This window comes from Chrysemys picta, chromosome 3, assembly GCF_011386835.1.
Source record: "Chrysemys picta bellii isolate R12L10 chromosome 3, ASM1138683v2, whole genome shotgun sequence".
Taxonomy (NCBI): Eukaryota; Metazoa; Chordata; order Testudines; family Emydidae; genus Chrysemys; species Chrysemys picta.
The window spans coordinates 204,030,300-204,053,684 of NC_088793.1; the positions used below are offsets into that span (position 1 = coordinate 204,030,300).

At 41.5% G+C, this 23,385-nt stretch overlaps 1 protein-coding gene across 3 annotated transcripts in view; it reads left to right on the forward strand.

The window, feature by feature from the left end:
- CFAP61 (cilia and flagella associated protein 61) overlaps positions 1-23,385 on the forward strand; it is a 194,932-nt gene that overhangs the window by 117,819 nt on the left and 53,728 nt on the right. For all 3 annotated transcript variants that reach the window (XM_008173983.4, XM_024110661.3, XM_065589825.1), the window contains 3 exons: positions 5,504-5,672; positions 10,003-10,177; positions 20,478-20,770. In XM_008173983.4, coding sequence (XP_008172205.2) covers positions 5,504-5,672; positions 10,003-10,177; positions 20,478-20,770 — 637 coding nt within the window. The remainder of the gene's footprint in view (positions 1-5,503; positions 5,673-10,002; positions 10,178-20,477; positions 20,771-23,385) is intronic.

A 23,385-nucleotide genomic window follows, 5' to 3' on the forward strand; every position in this document is an offset into this window, starting at 1 on the left:
TGAATTTTTTTGTGACTTTGTAGTACAATTCAGCATACATATTTACAGAAATGTGTATTTTCCTCAAGTCTTAGCGCTTATAATAAGAAACTAAAATACAAACATAATCAGAAAAAATAAAAACATAATCAGAAAAACTCTCCAGGTTGGGATTCGACACAGTTCTGTTGTGATCCTCAATTATTGATGTGCTTTCTCAAAGGCATTCTCCACGTCTCCTGAACTGCCACACCTTGTGGATATATGTATCTGTACCTACAAGTGATGGAAAGCCATGTCACAGAGATTAATTTTGCATGGAGTTTAGAACATCATGAAGTATTGATCATTTTTACCTCTTGCCAGAAGGAATTCCACTGCCAGAGCCTTTCCCTGCTGCCACCCACTGCCAGAGCCTTTCATTGCCACATGTAGTGACACACTGCAGTGTGGACGCAGCCTACCTTTCACTAGGGCATGTAGCTACATGTACCCTACACACCCCCATAAGTGTAGGCAACACTTTAGGTCTTTGTCTTCAGGGAGTATGTCAGTACAATGCTAGGTGCCAACCCAACTAATAGGGCAAGACAAAGGCAAAGAAGATTTGAATTTAACAGATAACCCACATCCCTATATACATGTTTCATATGTAAACAAATATTTCCAGTGACATTTACAAAATATCTACATTTATAGAAAATTGTAGTTCATAACTGTGTAACCAGAGCTAGTTTTTAATTTGAAAATAGATAAATAATGGATCTGAATTAATTTAATTAAGGAGCAGCTGGAAATTAAAACTATCTTTGGTGGGATTTTAAAAGCTCCTAAGTGATTTTGGAACACAAGTCTCATTGACTGTCAATGACATTTGTGCTTCTAAATCACACGTGTGCTTTTACAAATCCTACCTCTCTTTATTATTCACTTTATGGAAAGTCCTTCCTCTTCCCTTCATCCTATTTGTTCATTTCTGTCTCTTATTTGTGTCCTGTCGGAACTTACGGCAAGATTTTCAAGAGCATTGACCATCCAAAACTCTCCTCAAAGTGAATGGCAGATGTGTATGCTGAGAACCTCTGAAAATCTGCACATTAGATCACAGAGCTCGTCAGGGCTCTTGTTTCTGTGAAGCATGTATCCCATTTCTGGGTACTCTAATAACAATAATAATTAATAACCATTAGCAATCAGACCTGTGTTTGAATATGAATATTTATAAATATGAATATTTATATTTAATAGTCATCTTTAATATGAATATAAAATATGGCAATATTAGTACTAATAATAATCGTTGTTATTACGTTGTTCCTTTTCAACTTTCTCTGTTTATTGTTTATAATGCCGAGGAACTTAGGGGTTCAAACTTGATCAAGATCCCATATTTTTTAGTCACGCTGTGTTTGGGACCTGGTCCATAGCTCACTGAAATCAGTGGAATAACTCTCATTGCATTTATATTGGGCCTTTTTCCACTATACACCAAATAAAAAATAAAGTTGTTCTAGAGGCACTCAATGCTGATGTGCTTTGTTTGCTAAATGGAATGTTTTATTCCTGGTGGCAGTGACTCCAGCTCACAGAATGAGTGAGTTCCAGGCTTTGCACGTTGCTTCAAAAGGATAAAGTAGTGCTACAGATTGGTCCTAGATTCTTTTTAAATGTGGCATCTGCGTTTCACCTTAATCAGTCAGTTATATTGCCAACATTTTCTGATGTATATTTCCCCATAAAGACCTTACTTCACAAGCTTGATGTTAAAAGGTCTATGACTTCTGTCTAGAACATCCATTCAGCTTTCTATTTCATTCAAAAGCCACTGTAATTTGGATCTTCAGGGTCCGTCCCTTCATGGGCCTGTAAGCAGCTTGTCTTTACAAGTAGCACAAACCTCCAACTGTTCTAGAAGAACCTTGTGGAGTTTTTTAAGAGATGATTTTCCCTCTTCCGATGTGAGGATCTGGGTTTAAGCCAGACAAGTAAGGTGTTCTGTCACCACCTACCCTGTAGTCCTGGGTGCCTTTGTACTGTGCAGCTTTGGTTCAGAGCCCTGATACCAACAGCCTGATGATTACCACACTGATCTCACCCTGGCTTCCACCAGCTTGGTTGCTCCTTGCACGGTAACACCAACACCTTTCCAGTCCCAAGTTCTCCCCAAATAACACCTTTCTCTGCAGTGCTCAGCCCCTCTGACTGTAGCATTCACAAAATCTTAGCAAGTTCACTGCTCCTTTAAAGAGACACAGCAGCTTATTAACTTAACTGGGGTTGACAGACTTTCCACTTCAAACAAAGCACTGAGTTGGTTTATAGGTAAAGTAAAACAAGTTTATTTACAAAAGGACATAGGTTTAAGTGATACCAAGTAGAAAGAATAAAGATAAAAATGGTTACAAACAAACAAAAGTAAAATGTGTTTATAAGACTGAAACTTAACTTAATTAGTTATAGTTCTTGTTCAATATAGTTTCCCTACTTAAAGCAACTTCTCCAGCATGACTGGCTTTTCCAGCCAGGATCAACCCTTACAGATTCAAAGAGCTGGCTGCTTTGTTCCCTCAAGAGATGAATAACTTAGGGTTCAATTTCCCTCTCTTCATAGTCCCGCAAACCTCTGAAATGTATTCTTCTATAGGGTCTCCCCACATAAAGTTCCTTTCCCCTGCTGGGTGTGGACGCCGTGCTGTCTGATGCAGACTCCATGCTGGTTCCTCCCCATTGTTGATTTTTACAATGCAAATGATTTCTTCCTGCAACCTCCAATACAAATGAATAGCCCATTGAATTTGACCACATATGGTTTGAGGTGTTGACCTCTTTCCTTTGGAGAAAAATTGTTTATGAACTCTTCCTAACATGCCTGGTTTAAACATATTTTAGTCACATATTTCCAGCATATCTGTAAAGTTCTTTGTGGGTTAACCATACAGACATCACTCAATATTAATAATCAGAGGGTTATTAGTTTTCCAATTATATATTACATGCCACCTTTTGAATAAATATCATGACAACAGTGTGTCATCTGACATCGGGGTGCTCTTAGGGTCACATCTGGGTTTTTGTAAGGGAAGTATCAAGACTCAGAGGATTTGAAGAGCAGCCAGCCACATGGAGTTCTCCACATACTTCCACAAGCCACTATTGCAAAGACTCAGCCCTGTACAATAATTCAGATTATTATAGTTTCCAGGTTGACAATGCTTTCTCCCTGGTCTCCTAGATATTTTGTGGGAATAGGTCTATAGATTGTTTAGGTATTTTATCTTCATATATGAGAGAGAAAAGCAATTTGGGGAGGAGTGTTTTTCTTCACACCAGTCTGTAAAGCAGTGAGCACACTGTTAGTGTAATATAGTTGAGACTTTGGGATTTCTTATAATTTGAATGAATAAGGGTGCCAAAGAGGCTCCGTTTCTTTCTGGTTTTGCTAGAAAGATCCCTTTGTAAACAGCAGCTTCTAAATCTTTGATACCCTCTCTAGAAAATACTGGCCAGTCACATACCTATTTAAGGAGGCTAGATTTAAAACAGGCAATTTACCCCCTCCCCCATAGACTTTGGTGCAGCAAAAATAGATCTTGGCCAATATTTTCAAAAGCAACCAGTGATTTGGGGTGCCTACCTTGAAACACCTTAAAAGGGTATTATTTTCAGAAAATACACAGCACCCACTTACTGAAAATCAGACTCCTTTGGGGTGTCTCAGCTGGACATAAAAAATTGAGGCAATCAAAATCACAGGTCATTTTTGAACATCTTGATCAAGCTTATCACCATTATCTTCGGTTTATACCTTCCATCATACTTCTGTAACAGCACCAAAGGCAATGGTGTTATACAGGTATAACTGAGGGCAGAAGTTGACCTACAAAATTTTAATTATTAAGATAGTGTGTGAGCCAGAAAGAACCAGCTTTGCTTTCAGAACCCAGAGTGAGTTTGCGTGTCTGACTGGTGGGGGGGAATAGTAAAATGAGCAAATTTGATATGGAGTCATTGAGACTCAATAAATGTGGCACCCCTGAGAGGAAAACCACCTTTTAAGATCTAAGCACTAAGATGAATGTCTGCTGGTAGTCTCCCATCTTCCAAAATAGATGAATTTCTATATACAAATGTCATCTGTGGCACCAAAGTTCTGTTTTCACAAGAATTTTAAGAGGTTGTCGCATTTACTTTCATTGAGACTCTGGCTCCTAAGGGCCAGATTTTCAAAGGGAATTAGGTGCCTAACCTGCTTAGGTGCTTTTGAAAATCCCATTAGGCATTTAGCTACATCTTTAGCTGCCTAAATACCTTTAAAAATCTGTCCCTGAGTGCCTAATTCACTTTTGAAAATGAGATGAAGGCTCCTACATAACTGGTACTTTTAAAAAATTTATCTAAAGCGTAGGTTTTATCATTCACAGTGTCATTGGGCCATCAGTCTTTATGAAAACCTTGAACAAAATAAATAAATATGACACTTGCTAAGAGTTAGGATAGAAGTAGTGAGTCTGTCTGAACAAAACAACTGAGTAATCTGAGTAAACCTCTTTCCTCACTTACCACCAAACAGTCAAGAGTAAAAAAGGCCTCTATGGCTGCAATTGCTAAATGGAAGAGGGCTTTGTTTATAGAAGAATTGCACGTAAACTGTTCTTTGTTGCATTGTATATAAATTAATTGCTTTCAAAATTCCTCCTCTCCTTAAGGGTTGGGAATGAATTGCTTGTCAGTCAGACCCTGTGTTTATGAGGATTATCAGACATACACTTTCAAGAGAGAGAGAGAGAGATTTTCATTTGCCTGCTAATTTCTTCCTCTTGGCGCATATGATAATCTCCCTCTCCCTCCTGTGAATGGCATCTCTTTGGTTGCTTCATACAGCATTTTGAAGGTTTCTTTAATGTCATTACAATGTTTTTCATCCTTACCATTTTGGAAGAGCTCATCTGGAGAGGGAAAGCAGAAGAGCAGATCTGATGATATCTCTGCCCTTTACTGGCATTTCTGCCTTTGTAGCCGTCTTTGTAGTTGTAAACACTATCAGAGCAGGGCTATGTAAGACAGTAGTTATACTAGTGGTTAGTGGTCTCACCACAGCTGTTACTGGTGGAGCTGAACTAGTGGTAGCAAAAGTAGGAATATTTTAGCAAAAGGGCATTTTGTAGAGACAGCCAAAGAGAGGAAATTATCAGGTAAGAAAAACAGTTTATTTTACAGATACAAAACTCTGCACGGTGCATCAGACTGCAAATTTGAACCATAGTAAAGTATATATTTCGGACTTGTTTTTAAACTCTGTTGTAGTGTGGCCTGACGCTGGGAGGAATTATTTGGTTTTAACAGGAACTTGTCAGTTTGTAACTGAGTGTTTCATAATGAATAATCTCTCACTATAGGCTTTAGTAAGCTCACAGCAAGACAACAGACTTGAACCACTAGGGGACTTGAACCAACTCACCAGATGTCTAATTAATGCCTGCTGTCAGCTGCTAAAATGTCACTTATAGATATTCTTTCTTCACAGCCACTGTTTTAATGATAAAGATTATGCATTGATGTCACTTTGTTCCTGGGTTAATGTTGTGGTTGGTAAAATGACTGGCATAGACCGAGCTGCCAAACATGTAGTGGTTTCCAAAGGAAAAAAAGTGCCATATGACCACCTTGTTCTCTGTACTGGGCAGCAATACCAGGTAAGATTGTGCACATAGTGAATAAATGAACATTTGATGTTTACAGTGATTACAATTAATATGTTTGTGGAGAGGGTCACAGTTCAGGGCAGCTGCACCTGTATTTCTCCCCTGATGGTTCAGCAAGGGCGGTTGCTTTAGACTCTCAGCTTTTCAGCAGTCACCTCTCTTGGGTGGGGACCCACATCTCTCTCCTTCTTGTCCACAGCTTTTCCAGGCTGCACAGATCCCTGGCTATACTGTGAGTTGCAAGCTAGGTGGCCTAAACGCCCAGTATCTGTATGTTGCTTTCTCCTGAAGGACTATAAACAGCGTAATTGCCCACCGTTAAGTTACCACACAGCTCTTTCCATTTATTCTTATGATGAAAGTATTACAGAGAAAACATATTAAAATAATAAAACAACCTACAGGCATGCTACTAAGCTTACCTCTGATTGCCCCCAGCACCAACAAGGGCTTTGGCAAGCAGGGCCAGCTCCAGGCACCAGCTTAACATGCAGTTGCTGGCGGCGGCCAAGGGAGAGGGGCGGCACCTGCGGCAATTCGGGGGCAGCAGGTCCCTCACTCCCTCTCGGAGCGAAGGACCTGCCGCTGAACTGCCGCCGCCGATCGCGGCTTTTTTTTTTTCCCAATTGCTGCCGCCGATTGCGATCGCGGCTTTTTTTTTTTTTTTTGCTTGGGGCGGCAGAAATGCTGGAGCCGGCCCTGTTGGCAGGTGATCAGTCCATCAAACCCCACCAAGCAGTGGTTACAAATTCATAACAGCTTCAGCTCAGAACAATCACCCCCATGAGTCTGTGAGTTCCTCCTTTATACAGTTTGGGCCTTTGATCTTGGGATCCTGGGAACAGGTAATCGGCAGACAATCACCTTGTCCTCATGGTATAGCTTCAATGGGCTGGGTGTTGCATAACTGGAGGTGCTGTGGAGGGTGGAATTAGCATTTCCCCCTAGATATCGCCCAGTAAATCCACTTTACATGTGTTGTCCCAAAAGATCATTCTTTTCTGCTGCATTGTCCAATATAATCCTTTGGTCATCCAGGCCCGCAATGATACATAACCTTTGCATTTTTAGTACAATAGACTCCAAAGATGGTCAAATTTTATTCAGGAAGGTTTATCACAGGTAATGCAGGAAATTATCTTATCTGTTAACATAGCAGTAAAAGTAGGTCCAGACATGGGAACCTTCTCTGCATTAGGGCTTCTATGCAGCTAAACCCGTGGTAGCACTGGTGGGAATTTTTTTGTAAAAACCACCAGCATGCACAAGGCTTGAGAGAATTGCAACTGAATATAATAATAGTCCTAAGTCCCCACAGGCATATATTACAGTAACAAATACTTTCTTTAAGCATAAAATGAAATATATTTCTATTGGAAATGTAGATTCTGTTTGTTATGCAGTGAAGTCATACAGCATTTACTTTATTGGCCAGAGCCTTAGCACAGGAAAGAAGGGGAGTCGTCTGGGGCCAGTTCTCAAGCTGCAGTGGTTTTAGCCTCAGTGTAAGCTGAAGCAGTGCTGGGGCAGCTCTAAATTGCTACACCTGACTGTGGTCCCTAATGGTGAGAATTTGCAGAATGGGGCTGAGCTCTGCTCTGTCCCTGACACATGCCCCTTTGTGTGTGGCTGGGCCGCTTTCCATTTTGTACCGTTAGTGCAGTTCTGCTCTCAACAGTGACTCTAAAAAGGGCATTGTGGAGTTCCATGTTTATTGTGCCTCCGACTTCCACATTAAATGTGCTTAGAGGTAAATAAAATGATGTTTCATGCTATCTGTCAGCCCTGCAGACGCATCTTGGACTCGGCCAGCCACAGTGGGTTCTTTTTCTTGTGTATCATCACAAGGCAATAAGATTCTAAAACCAAGTTGTGCCCTATGTCACACATGTGCAGCTGCATTGCCTTCAATGAGTTTACACCAGTAACTAATTGGTTTTTAGGTAAAACGCATCAAAACCCTATATTTGTCACTAAAATCAGCAGATCTGACTGAATATGTTTTTTAGCCTTTTTTTATAGCACTTGTCCCCTTAGTCATAAACATTAATGTTAATCTTCAACCCCTCAGTGAGGTCAGGAATGCACACAAGGAACAGAGCTGTTGAGTAAAAAAGTACCATTTTTACATAGTTGCTTTTCAGAGTAGAACGTCGCTTTGAACAGCTAAATATGTTCACAGCTCGACAGATGGACTAAAAAGTTAAACCAAAATGCACCCTGAACTTGTTTGGATCTCCCTCTTCAGCTTTTACAATGTGAAAGACATCTTTTGGAAGCACCCTACCACCTGCAAAGCATGTTGGGGACAGTAGCTAAGCTGGAGGAGAGAGAGAGAAAAATAAGGAGGGGAAGGGGAAATGCAGAATTTATCTGCCTTTGCTGTTAAAAAGCTCAAGATTTTTTAAAAGTACAGAAGCTAGGGAGAAGTATTTTATAATCCAATTTCTATTTTATTTACGTAGGGCTAGCTTTTGCCACCCTTATGAGTTGTACCTTACTTGGCAAGTAGTGGCATTGATTTCAATAGGTCTGCTGATTTAAGATGCTATTCAGTATGAATGAAAGTGGCAGAATGTTTCCTTATTGGGTAAATAAGATATGGAGATGCCACATCTGTGTTTCATGTGACTAGATCACATGAAGCCAAGTGGCCAATGAGAGCATTGCTCTGGACAGTCCTTGCTCAATGCTTCATAATCATAGTCAATTTGCTTTTTCTTTCTTCAATAAAATTATGGTTTAATTGGTTACTGTAATAGTAATGTTAAACCATTCAAACTTTCATGTAATTTTTATCTTACACACACAAAAAATTGTAGCCCTCTCTCTCACACAGAATTGCTCCAATTTTAGAAATTTTAGTTTTGCTGTGAAAAGGAAAAAAATTGTAGTTAAAATTTTGCTTGTGAAAATTCTTACTGTATGTTAAACAAATAATTACCAAGATGCTTTATCTGCATATTTATACAATTCTGGTAGCCAATTGTTGTGAAGTCCCTTTTAGTCCGTACATTATTCACATTTTTGTTGTTAATTTTCTTATGTTCACTTCTTAACACCACTGTTTTAAATGGACACTTATTAAGAGTTGCGGGGAGTTCCACAACTATGGAGTTCCCCTAGAGCCAGTTCCTGTTAGTGTCTGTTTCTGGATCATCAGAGCACACCTGGCTTGAACAGGGTGATGTGAGATTCAAATTCTATTTTCTACCATGCCATTCTTGATCATCTTCTTTACTTTTAACCCCCTAAGGCTGTTCAGTTGCAATTGCAAGATTCTTGTGGAACTTTTTAACATTCATCATTCTCTCATTTATGAAAACTGTCTGTGATGCTTTGCATACTGATCATCGTATATAACTCATTACAAAAAGCAATAACCATGAAATGAAGCACAATTTTATACCATTGCCAGCAATTTTGCTGTTCAGCAGAATGTTTCCACAAAAGTGATAGTCACAAATGTAATTTTTCTGGTGAAACCCTTTCAGTGTTCCAAGAGGTATTTTTGAACATATTGTTATAAACAATGGCCCAGATCCTGTTGTTTACCTGAGCTGTCCTTGTGCAAGAGCAAAGGAAGGGGGATCAAAGGTAGCTTTTAGCATTCTTCATACTGGGACTGACCTAGATTCTGGTTCTAATTTATGCCCTGTTGTCCTCAGCGTCAAGAGATTGTTTTGGCATTCGGGGATAATCAGATTGTAGAGAAACCCAAGATACATCTTCTTTCAGCCACACTCCCTATGCTGGAGATCAGGAGAGTGGTGGTGTGGAACTGCACTAATATTCCTCTGCCACCCCAGGAGTCTCCTACAGCAGGAGAATCCTCTGATAGCTGAACTCACAGGCTGTCCAGCTGCTCTGCACAGCCAGAGCAGGGCAAAGCATGAAGAGCATGCCCCAAGATGGGAGCCAATAACAATTGTAGTAAAAGACAATTCCTGTAAAATGGAGAATTGAGGGGTTTTTGTCATTTTGGTTTTTAATTGACTATGTTTGAAGATAAATGTAAGCATATGATGTGTGCTGCATTGTGTGTGTGTGTGCACGCGCATGTACACATAGCAAAAAAAATTGCTAATTTCTTCAAAATCCTGCATTGCTTCACAGATCCTGCAAGGAACAGAAAATTAGATATAGTAACACTCATCTGTTCTCTTTATGACCAGTGATTTGTTGATTGCAAATTATGTGTCCAAAAGGAATCAGAGTGTTACAGGGCTAGCAATTTTTATATGGTCAGATACTTTGTGTCATTGCTATTCAAAGTCTCAATTGACAGTTATCAATTTTATGTGCTTTATATTTATGTCAGGTTCCATGTCCCACTGGAGCAGAGATCAGTAAACTTCAGACTAACAGGGAAGTCATACACAGCTATAAACAAAGATATACTGGTGAAGTTCCTACCAATCTCTTTAATCTCTCTGATGATCAAGACTGCTTAAAGGCAGGGCACTGGTTAAAAGAAAACTTTATCAATTCACAGGGTAAGGATTTTAGTGTAAACATGCACATTTTCAGAAATGAATTTAGGCTTATTGTTTCTCCTTTTCCAATGTATAATTAGTGCCTAATTAATTCTAACAAAATCTTTCATCTGCCACGCTTTGTTTTCCAGATTAATTTACAATTTGTTGTTGTTTTTGGGTATCCAGCATATTTTGCTAGGAAAAACGGCTTGAGATTACTTAATTATCTATAATTATTATATGACACAAAATGAATGTCCTAAAAGCAAAGCCTGGCTAGAATCATTAATTAAGTAATTGAAGAATAATTTAATTGGTAAACATGTTTTTCAATTATTTTGGAAAATATGTCGATCTGAAAAGCGCTATAAAGAAAAGAATTAGCATGGATATTTTTTCAAATGCTATTGTCTTTGTGCTGCGTATCATCTTTAGTTACAGCCCCTCAGACAGAATTGCTTGTGTACTATATTTTCTATTAAACTATAAAAGTCACACATTTGTGTGAATCTCTATATCCATCATCACATTTATGTTGTCTCAACTGTCTTCAGTAGATCCTCCATTTATTGCTCACAAATTATTAAAATTAGACTAAAATACACCTTATATTTTCTTTGAGAGCCTCATAGATTTCACATACATGGTGCTGAGTTCAGTTTGTGTATGCAACAGAAAATATGTGGGATCATCATGCCTTCCTCTACAGAAAAAAAAATAAAATGGGCTCACATTATAGCACTTCCGAGTTTCTGATCAGAACTTATATAGAGTTAGGAGGAGGAAATGTATCTTTAGAGATAGGTATTCTAGCTGATTGCTACAACTGGAGTTCCCTAAAGGTGTAGTCTAACCTAGTGGTTCTCAACCAACGGCCCGGGGGTTTCTGGGGGGGCTGTCAAGCAGGGCCAGCATCAGACGCACTGGAGCCCAGGGCAGAAAGCCGAAGCCCCACTGCATAGAGCTGAAGCCCGAGGCCCTGAGCCGTACCACCTGAGGCTGAAGCTGAAGCCTGAATAGCTTAGCTTCATGGGTCTCCCTGTGGCACGGGGCCCCAAGCAGTTGCCCAGTTTGCTGCCCGCTAACGCCGATCCTGGCTTTTATATGCAGAAAATCAGTTGTTGTGACACAGGTGGGCTGTGGAGGTTTTATAGCATGCTGGGGGGGCTTCAGAAAGAAAAAGGTTGCGAACTTCTGGTCTTCATCTACTCACTTTCACTTGAGAGCATAATAAAAAAATGATAGTTATAGGGTATGGTCTACAAAAGTGCATGTCCTACTTAATAGGCCTTTAAGGAGATTGTCAGACTGCTAGAACTTTTTATTCCTCCTCCACTGGGGTACTCCTGGGGGTCAGTTCTTGGCCCTACACTATTTTATATTTTTATCAGTTACCTAGAAGAAAACATAAAATTATCACTGATAAAGTTTGCAGATAATACAAAAATTGTGGGAGTGGTAAGTGATGAAAAGGACAGGTCACTGATACAGGGAAATCTGGATTCCTTGGTAAGGTGGGCGCAAGCAAACAATGTATCTTTTAATATGGCTAAATGTAAATATATACATCTAGGAACAAAGAATGTAGGCCATACTTATAGGATGGGGGACTTTGTCCTGGGAAGCAGTGACTCTGAAAAAGATTTAGGGGTTATGGTGGATAATCAGCTGAACATAGGCTCCCATTGTGATTCATGGATGCATAAATGGGAATCTCAAGGAGGAGTAAAAACGTAATTTTACCTCTGTATTTGATTCTGGTATGACTGCAGCTGGAATACTGTATCCAGTTTTGGTGTCCACAATTCAAGAAGGATGGTGATAAATTGGAGAGGATTCAAAGAAGAGCCACAAAAATGATTGAAGAGTTAGAAAACCTGCCATATAGTGACAGAATTACAGAGCTCATTCTATTTAGTTTAACAAAGAGACGGTTAAGGGGTGACTTGATTACAATCCATAAGTACCTACATGGGGAACAAATATTTGATAATGGTCTCTTCAGCCTAGCAGAAAAAGCTGTAACGCGATTCAATAGCTGGAAGTTAAAGCTAGCCAAATTCAAACTGGAAGTAAGGTGCACATTTTTAACAAAGAGTGTAATTAAACATTGACCAAGGGTCGTGGTGAATTCTCCATCACTAGCCATTTTTAATTCAAGGCTGGATGTTTTTCTAAAAGATGTGCTCTAGGGATTTATTTCGGGAAGTCCTATGGCCTGTGTTATACAGGAGGTCAGGCTAGAGGATCACAATGGTCCCTTCTGGCCTTGGAAACTATGAATCAATGAAAAACTAATACTGGTACAACATGTGAAACGTTTCATCAGGCGAGGAAGAAGAACAGTAGAGAATCAGAAGGCTCTTTCTGATTAATAGGTATTTCCTCATCCCTAGACTCTTATTGTTCCTCTGTTAAAATCCTTAGATGTAGCAGGAGGTTCTTTCCTATATCCTTGCCTGATTTTCTTTTTCTTTTTTTATCATCAATATGCCTTCCATAGTGGTGGGGGACTCGTGTCAGAGTTTGAAGAGGAATCAGAATTGTTGGATGAAGAAACCACTAATGTTGGAGCCATAACAGAGGATTGTAGGATTTGAGTGGGCTCACATCCTTAATTGTACTGCCATGTTGGCTCAGAGAAATTTTCACCACAAGAAACCCTGGTTTCTTCCTGCAGAGGTGATTTAGTTGGCACCAAAATTAAGGTGATCAGGTTCTCCACAATTGGTAACTCAGGCTCTGGAGTAACCTTGAGATCTGCTAAGGACACAAATAAAACCTCTCCCTGCTGAGAAATTGTTTGGAAGAGGCATCTGTACTGAGGGTGCTATTGCTGTCTTCCTTTGTGTTTTGAAGAATCTTCAGAGGCTGGGACCACTGGTGCCGAGCTAGATTTAATGAATAATGAGGATGCCAACAAAGAAGAAGCCAGACTAGATAGTGCTGAGTGCTCTGGAGCAATGGGGGACAGTGCCAATAAACCTGGTGCCATGGTGCAGTGTAATAAATGTAAAGTTTCAGAGTAGCAGCCGTGTTAGTCTGTATCCGCAAAAAGAAGAACAGGAGGACTTGTGGCACCTTAGAGACTAACAAATTTATTAGAGCATTAGTCCACGAAAGCTTATGCTCTAATAAATTTGTTAGTCTCTAAGGTGCCACAAGTCCTCCTGTTCTTCTTTTTGTAATAAATGTATCTTTGCACTCCTATGCCCTTGAGCCCTCGTTACTGATGAAGATCTCTGTGCTGACTTTTTACTATGGTGCAGCACTGAGAATTCTGGTCCCACTTTTTCCTGTGCTGGCAGCAATGGCTTCTTTGAGGAGCCCTTCCTCTTACCCAGTAGTGGGGACAAGCTTGGTGTTGGGAAGCCAGCTTGGAGTCTAAATGTCTCAGTCTTCAGACAGCAGGAATCCCTGACTGCTCTGATGGATTTTTGTAGAGTCTCTTTCTATTTCTTTATTGCTCCTGAGCTCGATATCATGACTCTAGTGACTGGAGCGCTGGAAGGATGAGCCAGGAGCGAAGAAGTCTTTTTGGTCCGTGTAGACCCTGCCGGTGTGCTTTAACATAGTGCTGTTCGATAAAGTACTACATTAAAGGGCACTAGGCAACCTTTGGTGTATATGGACCAATTAATGCGCAACATGGCGCACTTTAGAAATCACATCCGTGTTGAGCGCATTACCCCATTGTGTAGACAAGACCTAAGTGATGGGCTGTGTTCTTCACCCAAATAGTAGAGACGTGTCAAGCATGTCTGTCAGAGGGACAATCCCCCCATAGGACGGGCATGACATGAAGCCAGGAGATCAAGGCCCTGTCATAAGCCCTGCTCCGATCTGCTCTCTCCTCTTCTTTTTTACTACCAACGGCTAAATGAAACAGTAACTACAACTAAGAATAAACAAATTAACTACAAACTACAGAAGGGACACAGTGTTGTTCACTGCCTAAGGCTGTTTGAGAGAACTGACTGGCAGTTGGTGTCTTTGTGCCCTTTATGCCCTCAGAAGGGGTGTGTGTGAGGGTATACATGGTGCATGTGCGACACCTGATGGACACAACGAATGAAAATGTCCCAAGCTCCTGTATTGGGGAGTAGACAACATAGAATCATGAGACTAGAAGGGACTTTGAGAGGTCATCTAGTCCAGTCCTCTGCACTCATGACAGGACTAAGTATTATCTAGACCATCCGTGACAGGTGTTTGTAGGTTTTTAAGAGCAGGTTAGACAATGATGGAGATTCCACAACCTCCCTAGGCAATTTATTCCAGTGCATAACCACCCTGACAGTTAGGAAATTTTTCCTAATGTCCAACCTAAACTGCCCTTGTTGCAATTTAAGGCCATTGCTTCTTGTCCGATCTTCAGAGGTTAAGAAGAACAATTTTTCTCCCTCCTCCTTGTAATAACCTTTTATGTACTTGAAAACTGTTATCGTGTCCCCTCTCAGTCATCTCTTTTCCAGACTAAACAAACCCAAGTTTTTCAATCTTCCCTCATAGGTCATGTTTTCTAGATCTTTAATCATCTCCTTTCAAAAGAGCTAGCCTGGTATTTGAAGCGCTCAGTGAAACTCGATTGGCAGATGAGGGCATTGTTACAGAACTGGCTGGGGGTTGCACCTTCTTTTGAAAGGGAAAAGAACCACACGAAGATAGAATCCATGGGGTGGGAATTGTCATCAGGACCAAACTCTTGCAATGTCTTGAAGACTTTCCATTAGGCATTAACAAAAGACTCATGAAACTCCGGTTACCACTAAATAAGTCGCGATTTGCTACCATCATCAGTGCATATCGCCCATCTTGACAAGCCCCACTGATGCTAAGGAACAGTTCTACTCTGATCTCGACTCTCTCATCAAGTCAACACTACAAAGTGACAAACTCATCATCCTAGAAGATTTCAGTGCAAGAGTAGGTAAAGATAACTGGCAAGGAGTCATTGGGAAAAATGGCATGGGAAAAATGAACAAAAATGGTCTCCTACTCCTAATTAAGTGTGCAGAACATAGCCTGACAATTACAAATACCATCATGTTTTCATTGATCTGACAAAAGCATTTGATACAGTCAATAGAGAAGGATTATGGATGATCCTCAGCAAACTTGGTTGCCCACCAAAACTTGGGTAAAGATCATTTGTTTATTTCATGAGGGGATGAAAGGTCAGGTACCTTTTAGTGGAGATCTCACTGACTCCTTTCCTATTTCAAATGGAGTCAAACAAGGCTGTGTCCTTGCCCCTGTACGGTTCAACCTCTTCTTCACCCAAGTTCTCAACCATGCTACAAATGGGCTCAACAGAGGCATATACATCAGATACAGATGGCTCAGTCTTCAGTCTAACAAGGCTTAAAGCAAAAACAAAAGTAAAAGAACTACTAATAAGAGAAGCACGCTTTGCGGATGATTGTGCCCTCCTAGCACACACAGAGGGAGATCTCCAGTGCATTGTAGATCGCTTCGCTGAAACATCAAAATTGTTTGGCCTCACAATCAGCCTGGAGAAAACTCTGGTGTTTCACCAATCATCTTCACCGCTCCATGCCATATCCCCTAGCATATCCATTATTGGAAGCCAACTAAAGCAAGTTGACAGTTTTACCTATCTCGGCAGCAACATCTCCAATGATGGATCTCTTGACAAAGAGATCACGAACAGGATACAGAAGCTTCTCAATTATTAGGAAAGCTACGTAGCAAAGTCCTGAAATCACACAACATAACCCTCTCAACAAAAATAAAACTTCATAATGCTTTTGTGCTCACATCTCTCCTCTACGGCTGTGAGACCTGGACACCATACAAATGGCATATCAAACAGCTAGAGGCCTTCCATATGCGGTCTCTGCGCACCATTATGGGGATCCGCTGGCAGGACAAAATTACCAACCTGTAGGTTCTCCAAAAGTCAAATGCCATAAGCATTGAGGCTATGCTAATAAAATCCCAAGTACGCTGGGTTGGACATGTCATTAGGATGCGTGAACATCGACTCCCCAGAAAAATTTTCTATGGAGAATTGGCACAAGGACATCGGAATCAAGGCCTTCCCCGGAAAGCACTATAAGAACAGCATCAAGAACAGCATACACTTTGGTACAGTAAACCAAATAATCTTGAGAAGGCTGCGTTAAATAGATTAGCCTGGCGACACACAACACTCAGCGCTTTCCAAGCCTTAGAAGAGGACAGAAATAATCAATGGTTAGCTGCACGGGAGAAGTGTCCTACTACTGCGATAACTCCCAAGATACTCACCAGTGAATTTGTCTGCCCGATCTGCTCATGAGCATGAGTGTCACGCTTTGGACTTCAGAGTCTCTCCAGAATCCACAAAAAGAGAGCGTGAAAATGTCATCGTCAAACTGATAGACTAAACACACACACACACTTCAGAACATTTCTCCAGTTTGTCCAGATCATTTTGAATTATAATCCTATCCTCCAAAGCACTCCCAGCTTGGTATCATCTGCAAACCCCTCCCAGCTTGGTATCATCTGCAAACTTTATAAGTGTACTCTCTATGCCATTATCTAAATCATTGATGAAGATATTGAACAGAACTGAACCCATAACCCCACTCGTTATGCCCTTCCAGCATGATTGTGAACTACTGATAACTACTCTCTAGGAATGGTTTTCCAACCAGTTATGCACCCGCCTTATAGTAGCTCCATCTAAGTTGAATTTCCCTAGTTTGTTTATGAGAAGGTCATGCAAGACAGTATCAAAAGCTTTACTTAAAGTCAAGATATACCACGTCTACCACTTCCCACATCTACATAAGTAGATCCACATGTACAGAACATCTCAAAGAACCACAGTTACTGTAAAGTAAGTAAACTTTCTTTCTGTGATAAAATCCAGCAACCTAATGCACTGTAGCCTATTATAACTCTAATTGAAACTAATTGAAATTCATCTGCTATTACCTCTCCACTTTCCATGAAAATAAAAAAGTGGGATGGTTGTAAAGTAAAGAACAAAACTTCTCTAATGGCCCAAAATGGATCAATTATTTTCCTCTTTAGGTAAAGACAGTTTACTGCCTTATTAAAAGCATGTTTGTAGAAATGCTGTAGCATTAAAATTCCAGTGCACGAATCACCGAGCAGAGCTTCTGTTGCTCTGTCTAATATGGTTGGGTCTTTATTTTTCCAAGCTGAAAGGATTTGGGTCATGCTGGGGTCATAGAAATCTTGTATTTCCACTTATAGGAAATGATGAGAATGCTCTGTCGTGGAACACAGCATGTAATATTAAATGATAAAGTACTGTGATGGTCTTTATTTATGATTCCTGTTTTTCTGCTGAATATTATTATGTTTACTCACAGATGCATTTTCATGCAGTTAAATAATAAAAACATCTTGAGGAATTACTGTCTGTCTGATGGACATAATTTTAGTCTATAATGAATATCTGTAGTTCCTACAGTACAAGCACTGTAATCTAAATTCACTAATATTGTAATAAGCAGAAACCATAAATTGTTGATTTAACAGAGGTCAGTAAAGGAACAATGTTTTCCTTAATCAAATGTATTGCATTTAATGTTACTATATAAAACAGATTTTTAATTTTTCTTGAGTAACCCAGTGCTTAATTCTGATCTTGCATATATAGAAATGCCAACATATATTACAGCAGCTGACCTTTCCTCTAAAAATTTTGGCCTACCAAATTGCTAGGATATGTGGGTTTCTCAGACTTGAATGCCTTAGAGCAGGGGTAGGCAAACGTTTTGGCCTGAGGGCCACATCAGGGTTCTGAAAGTATATGGAGGGCCAATGTAGTGCTCCCTGTAGGAATGTGCTACTTACGGCTGCCAGTCCTGGTGCTCTGAGCAGCATGGTAAGGGGGCAGGGAGTGGGGAGGTTGGATAAGGGGCAGAGGGTCCGGGGGGCAGTCAGGGGACAGGGAACAAGGGCGATTGGATAGGTGTGGGAGTCCCAGGGGGCCTGTCAGGGGACAGGGGTGTAGACAGGGGTCGGAACAGTCAGGGGACAGGGAGCAGGGGGGATTGGATAGGGGGTGGGGTCCCAGGCGGATGTTTAGGGTTGGGGGGTTCCAGGAGGGGGCAGTTAGGGGACAAGGAGCGGGGAGGTTGGATGGGTCGGAGGTTCTGAGGGGGGCAGTCAGGGGGCAGGAAGTGGGAGGGGGCAGATAGGGGGCAGGGCCAGGCTGTTTGGGGAGGCACTGCCTTCCCTACATGGTGTAGTGTATTAAATTGCTCCCCGTAGGAATGTGCTACTTACGCTGTACTACTTACGGCTGCCAGTCCTGGTGCTCTGTAAGGAGCACATTCCTACGGGGAGCAATTTAATACACTAGATTCGGCGGCTCTCGCAGCCGCACTGCCCGGCAGGAGCTCACAGCCCCATCGCCCAGAGTACATAGGTGCCGACTCTGTGGGTGCTCCAGCCCTGGAGCACCCACGGAAAAAAATTGCAGCTCCTCGTGGCCCCACCCCGCCCCCCTGCTTCAGCTCACCTCCGCCTCCTCCGCAACCGCACCGCCGCGTCCTGCTTCTTCCCCTCCCTCCCAGGGCTTGTGCCGCGAAACAGCTGATTCGCAAGGGGGGGGGGAATGCAGCACGCTGGGGGAAGAGGCAGGGCCGGGGCTGGGATTTGGGGAAGGGATCCAATAGAGGCAGGGAGGGGGCGGAGTTAGGGTGGGGGCTTTGGGGACGGGGCCAGGGGCGGGAATGAGGTGGACTAAGGGCGGGGCCAGGGGCAGGGAAAGGGGCGGGAAGCGCGGGCAACCACCGACCCTGGAGGTCCGCAGACTGTGTGTAAGGGGTCCACAAAAAGTTGTCATTAGCATATAACAGTGGTTTTCAACCTGTGCTCCGCGGACCTCTGGGGGGCCTGCAGACCTTAAATAAAAATAAATTTTTAAATTAAATTAATGGAGATATCCTATCTCCTAGAACGGGACCTTGAAAGGTCATCGAGTCCAGCCCCCTGCCTTCACTAGCAGGACCAAGTACTAATTTTGCCCCAGATCCCTAAGTGGCCCCCTGAAGGACTGAACTCACAACCCTGGGTTTAGCAGGCCAATGCTCAAACCACTGAGCTATCCCTCCCCGCTATGTGTAAGATTTCCGAAGGGGTCCGCAACTCCATTTGAAATTTTTTAGGGGGCTGCAAATGAAAAAAGGTTGAAAACTACTGCCTTGTTGGAATGGCTGCACTGTTTCAACCCTCTGATTTCCTTTGAAGTACATGTTTTCCCGACAGACTTTTGTTGAACACCAAACCATGGGCCAGTTCTGTGTGCGCAGGGAGGACTCAAGACTCTTCTGCCACACCATTCCCCCTCTTCCCATATCAGGCAGAACCTCCACTGTGGTGTCCAGAATCCTCACTCTGAGGGAAGAGATGGAGACTGGACATGCCGGGGGAAGGGGGGCTGCGGTATGCACATCCTTCTCCTTCCAGTTTTATGGCCCGTACCTGAAAAATTCCTGCCACAACCTATAGTACCTTCTCTTTATATTGCTGTTCTGGAGCGTCTGAGGTCCTCTGCAGCCCATTGGTCCCCCCTGTTAGCATGGCTCAAATGGAGCTGTGCTGCCAGAGAGCTGGCAAAGGGATAGGCACCAGGAGCCAGAGCTGGTACAGAGGCACAGGACTTCCCTATGATTGCCCAGACCTCTTGCAGCTCTCCAGAGATCTGCAGGTTTGGAGGTGGGACCCACATACTTACCCACAAGGGAAGAGGCCTCCACCCTTCTCCCACTGATGGGACAACGAGAGGAAATCTCTGTGAAGGATTCCTCATGACCATTTTCCCCCCTGAAGTCCACTCCAGCAGCTCTTGCAGCAAGAGGGGACAAAATCCAGACCCATTTCTATGTAATTTTCAAAACTTTAAAAAAAAAGTGTTTTCCTGTTAACATGATATTTCTACATTTTGTAGAGAAAATAGATATGTTGTGATTTCGAGCCTGTGTCTCTAATACATGCTTTAAATAAGCAAAATGGAGAAAAGGGACAGAGGGGAAAGGAAGGGCAAGATACAAGATTTTTATTTTAGAGGTTTTCAATCAACATAGTTTAAGTTCTGGGGTCATAATGCATGTCATACTTCTGTAATAAGTACTTGCCTACTTTGTGGGATGTTTTGCACAAATTCTTCACTAAATTATCTTAGTTACTGTTGCTAGGTAGCATTGTTTGCTTCATCGTATCAGAGCGATAAGGTCAAAGAGAGCAATTCTGTATTATCATCGTCTGAGTTACACTGATAGAGTTGTTGTTGTTGTGTGTCTTAGAATTTTTTTCCTTTTTCCCCCAGGGAATGTCATTGTCTATGGGAATACCATTGACATTTATTCCACAGCACAAACCCTCCTATCTCTTGGAATTCATGGTTCTCGCATACACCTTGTGCAGCCACCACTTAGCTCAAATGTAACTTGCCTTAACAACAACGCAATCGAAAAAGCTGTTAAAGAGGCATTGTCAGAGAATGATGTGTGTGTCTATTATGACAGTATATTGGCACAGTGGAATGAAGGTGACCACCCAGATCCTATAACATGTGCTTCTTTCACGACTAATACAAGACCATTTAAACTGCAATGTACAGTAAGTATATGCTTTGTATTCCTTTTGCCCAGCCTGCAAATATAATCAGACCAAGCTAATCCCTGGATGGTTTATCTAGATTTCAGTGTATCTAGAAGATTTAACATTCATTTATTAATCTGAGGGATTTTTTAAAAAATCCAAATAAAACCATTTTAGATTTACAAACAGATTTGGATTAAAGAAGTGTTTAAATCAACAGATATACAAACTGCTGTTCACTGTTGAATGACAGGTAGTTTTAATTATTTTTTCAAAATCATTCTTAAAATATTTCTATTGTTTAAATACTTGCAGTACTCCTACCTATAGTTATCTAAATTTGATTAGGAAACTGAATTCAAGTCAAATTGTAAGATCGCAATGTTAATACTGATGTGCATAAAATGTAACCTACCCTTATTCTAACTATTTTAAATAGATTTTCTTTACCAGGAGGAAATATGTATCAGCCCTCTAAATTCAGGACTGCAATTAACATACAATATCGGCACTGCACTATTTGGCCCAGTCCTTTAACACTTACTGTAAATTGGCTTAGTTGTCTGACTAAGAACTGCTTGTATGAGTCTAAGTTTCAGGATATGCACTTACAGGCAGTCACATGACCATTTTGACATGTCTTTGCTTTGCATGCATTCCCCATTTGTGTAGTAAGTTTGCCACCAAGTTGGAGGGGAAGCCCTCTCATGAGGCTCCGGCAATAAAGTTCCCTCCCAGTTCTCTACTCCTGGAATCTATAAACCCTTTCCTCTCCCCAAACATTCCCTCTCGCCCCTCCTTCTTCCTCTTAGCAACTTGTCCAATTTCTCCTCCTCCTCCTCCTCCTCCTCCTCCTCCTCCTCCCCCCTATAAATGCATCATTCTTCCTTCCCTCTCCCTTACCCCAGCCATCCCTCAGTCCCTTCAACCTATCCTTCTCCCTCCCTCCCACACAGAGCCCTTAGTCTGCTCTGCCACCAACTCCCTCATTTCCCCTCCATCTCCCCCACACTCCCTCATTCTTTCCCTCTTCCTCCCCTCCAAGTGCCCCTATTGTTCCATCACTCACCCCTCTCACCTATTCTTTTGTCTCTCCCTTTCTGTTTGTCCCTCCAACATCATTGCCTTTCCCTGCTCTCCCCCTGCAATGAGTCTGCCATGGTCACTTCCCAGCTCCATGCTTTTCTGAGCCCAAAGATGGGGGAAAGAGTACTCCTATAGTGGCTGCTGACGTCAGGGACTGTGTCTCCTCTCCTCCTGGCCCTGCCCCATCCCTGTTTGGCAAGGCTCTGCTCTGCACTCAGTCATCTGGGTGAGAGAGGCCCAGACACTGGGGAGCCGAGCTTGCTCCAGAGAAGTGTCTCATTGCAACCTCCTGCCTTCCCAGCCAGGGGACAAAGTGGCTCGTAGAGTTTCATGCATGGTCGCAGGCAGCCTACTGGAACGTACAATTTTCTTGTCTCCTCTCCATAGATATTACACAGCTGATAAGTCTAATTTTAGATCTACCATTGTCAGTATTCCTTTAGTAATACTATGTTGATTAAATATTTTCATGTATGAAGAAGCATAAGTACGTCATAGGAACTCTTATCTCCTTCTGCAGTGCCTCTGCTGTGCCAGGGTGCCAAATTCCAAGTCCCCTTCGTTTCCCTCTCCCGTTGCATGTTGTTTTCCATGCTGCCCCATGTGGATGGAATGCTTTCTCCAAATCTTAATGTCAAGTCACCAGTCTCTCCTCAATAACATTCTTCCAAAAGTCTCGCTTCTGCCATGTCACCTATGTTAAAAACTCTGTGGGACAATCAAGGTGTGTTCATATCTTAATTCTGTAACTGCTTATTCTTATTATTGATCAATCCTTGTTTCACCCAGTCTCTTCCACGCCTTTTTGAACTTGTTTCTTGTCCTCACTTATTATTGGACTTGGCAGCATTTGATTTTTTAAAATCATTTTGATGGATAATGTCAGTGCTTATTTTTAAGCATTTTTTGCTATTTTTATCGATTTAAATTTTCATGGTTGTGCAAAATTATGGGTTAAGAATTTTTTTGCTGATTTTTATCACTTAAAATTTCACAGTTGTGGGAAATTATGGGAGATCAGACAACGGGATTTGGAGTCAGACAATAATTATTTAATGACAGTAGAGACTGAGATTAAAAAAGATAAAGCTTTTAATACACAAACCATCACATCAGAGCAAAATGTTTAGCTTTAAACTCTAATAAGCTCTCTAGCAAAAATTTTCTTACTTTGCCTATCTGTAAATTTTGATTATTGATGGACATTTTTTGTCAGTTTGTGTGTGTATGGTGAAATTGACGTTTGTCTGAATCTACTGATTAAAAAAAAATCTAATCCTTCCAAGCCTACTTATAATTTGTCTGCATTTAAGGCTTGATCCAAATTTCCACTGATCCTGAATCATGTTGGGTGAACACTCGGACATCTAGACTGCTGACGTGATTGATGAGAGCATTTTTCAGACGTCTAGTGTGGTTTTTCTTTTTTTATATCAAAAAAGTAGTTTTTGACCAAACAATCTATTGCACTTCAAACAGTCAGAACTGTGATACGAGTTCATCCAGATTGAATGGGTTGTAATTTCAGCTTCTACCCTCACATGCTT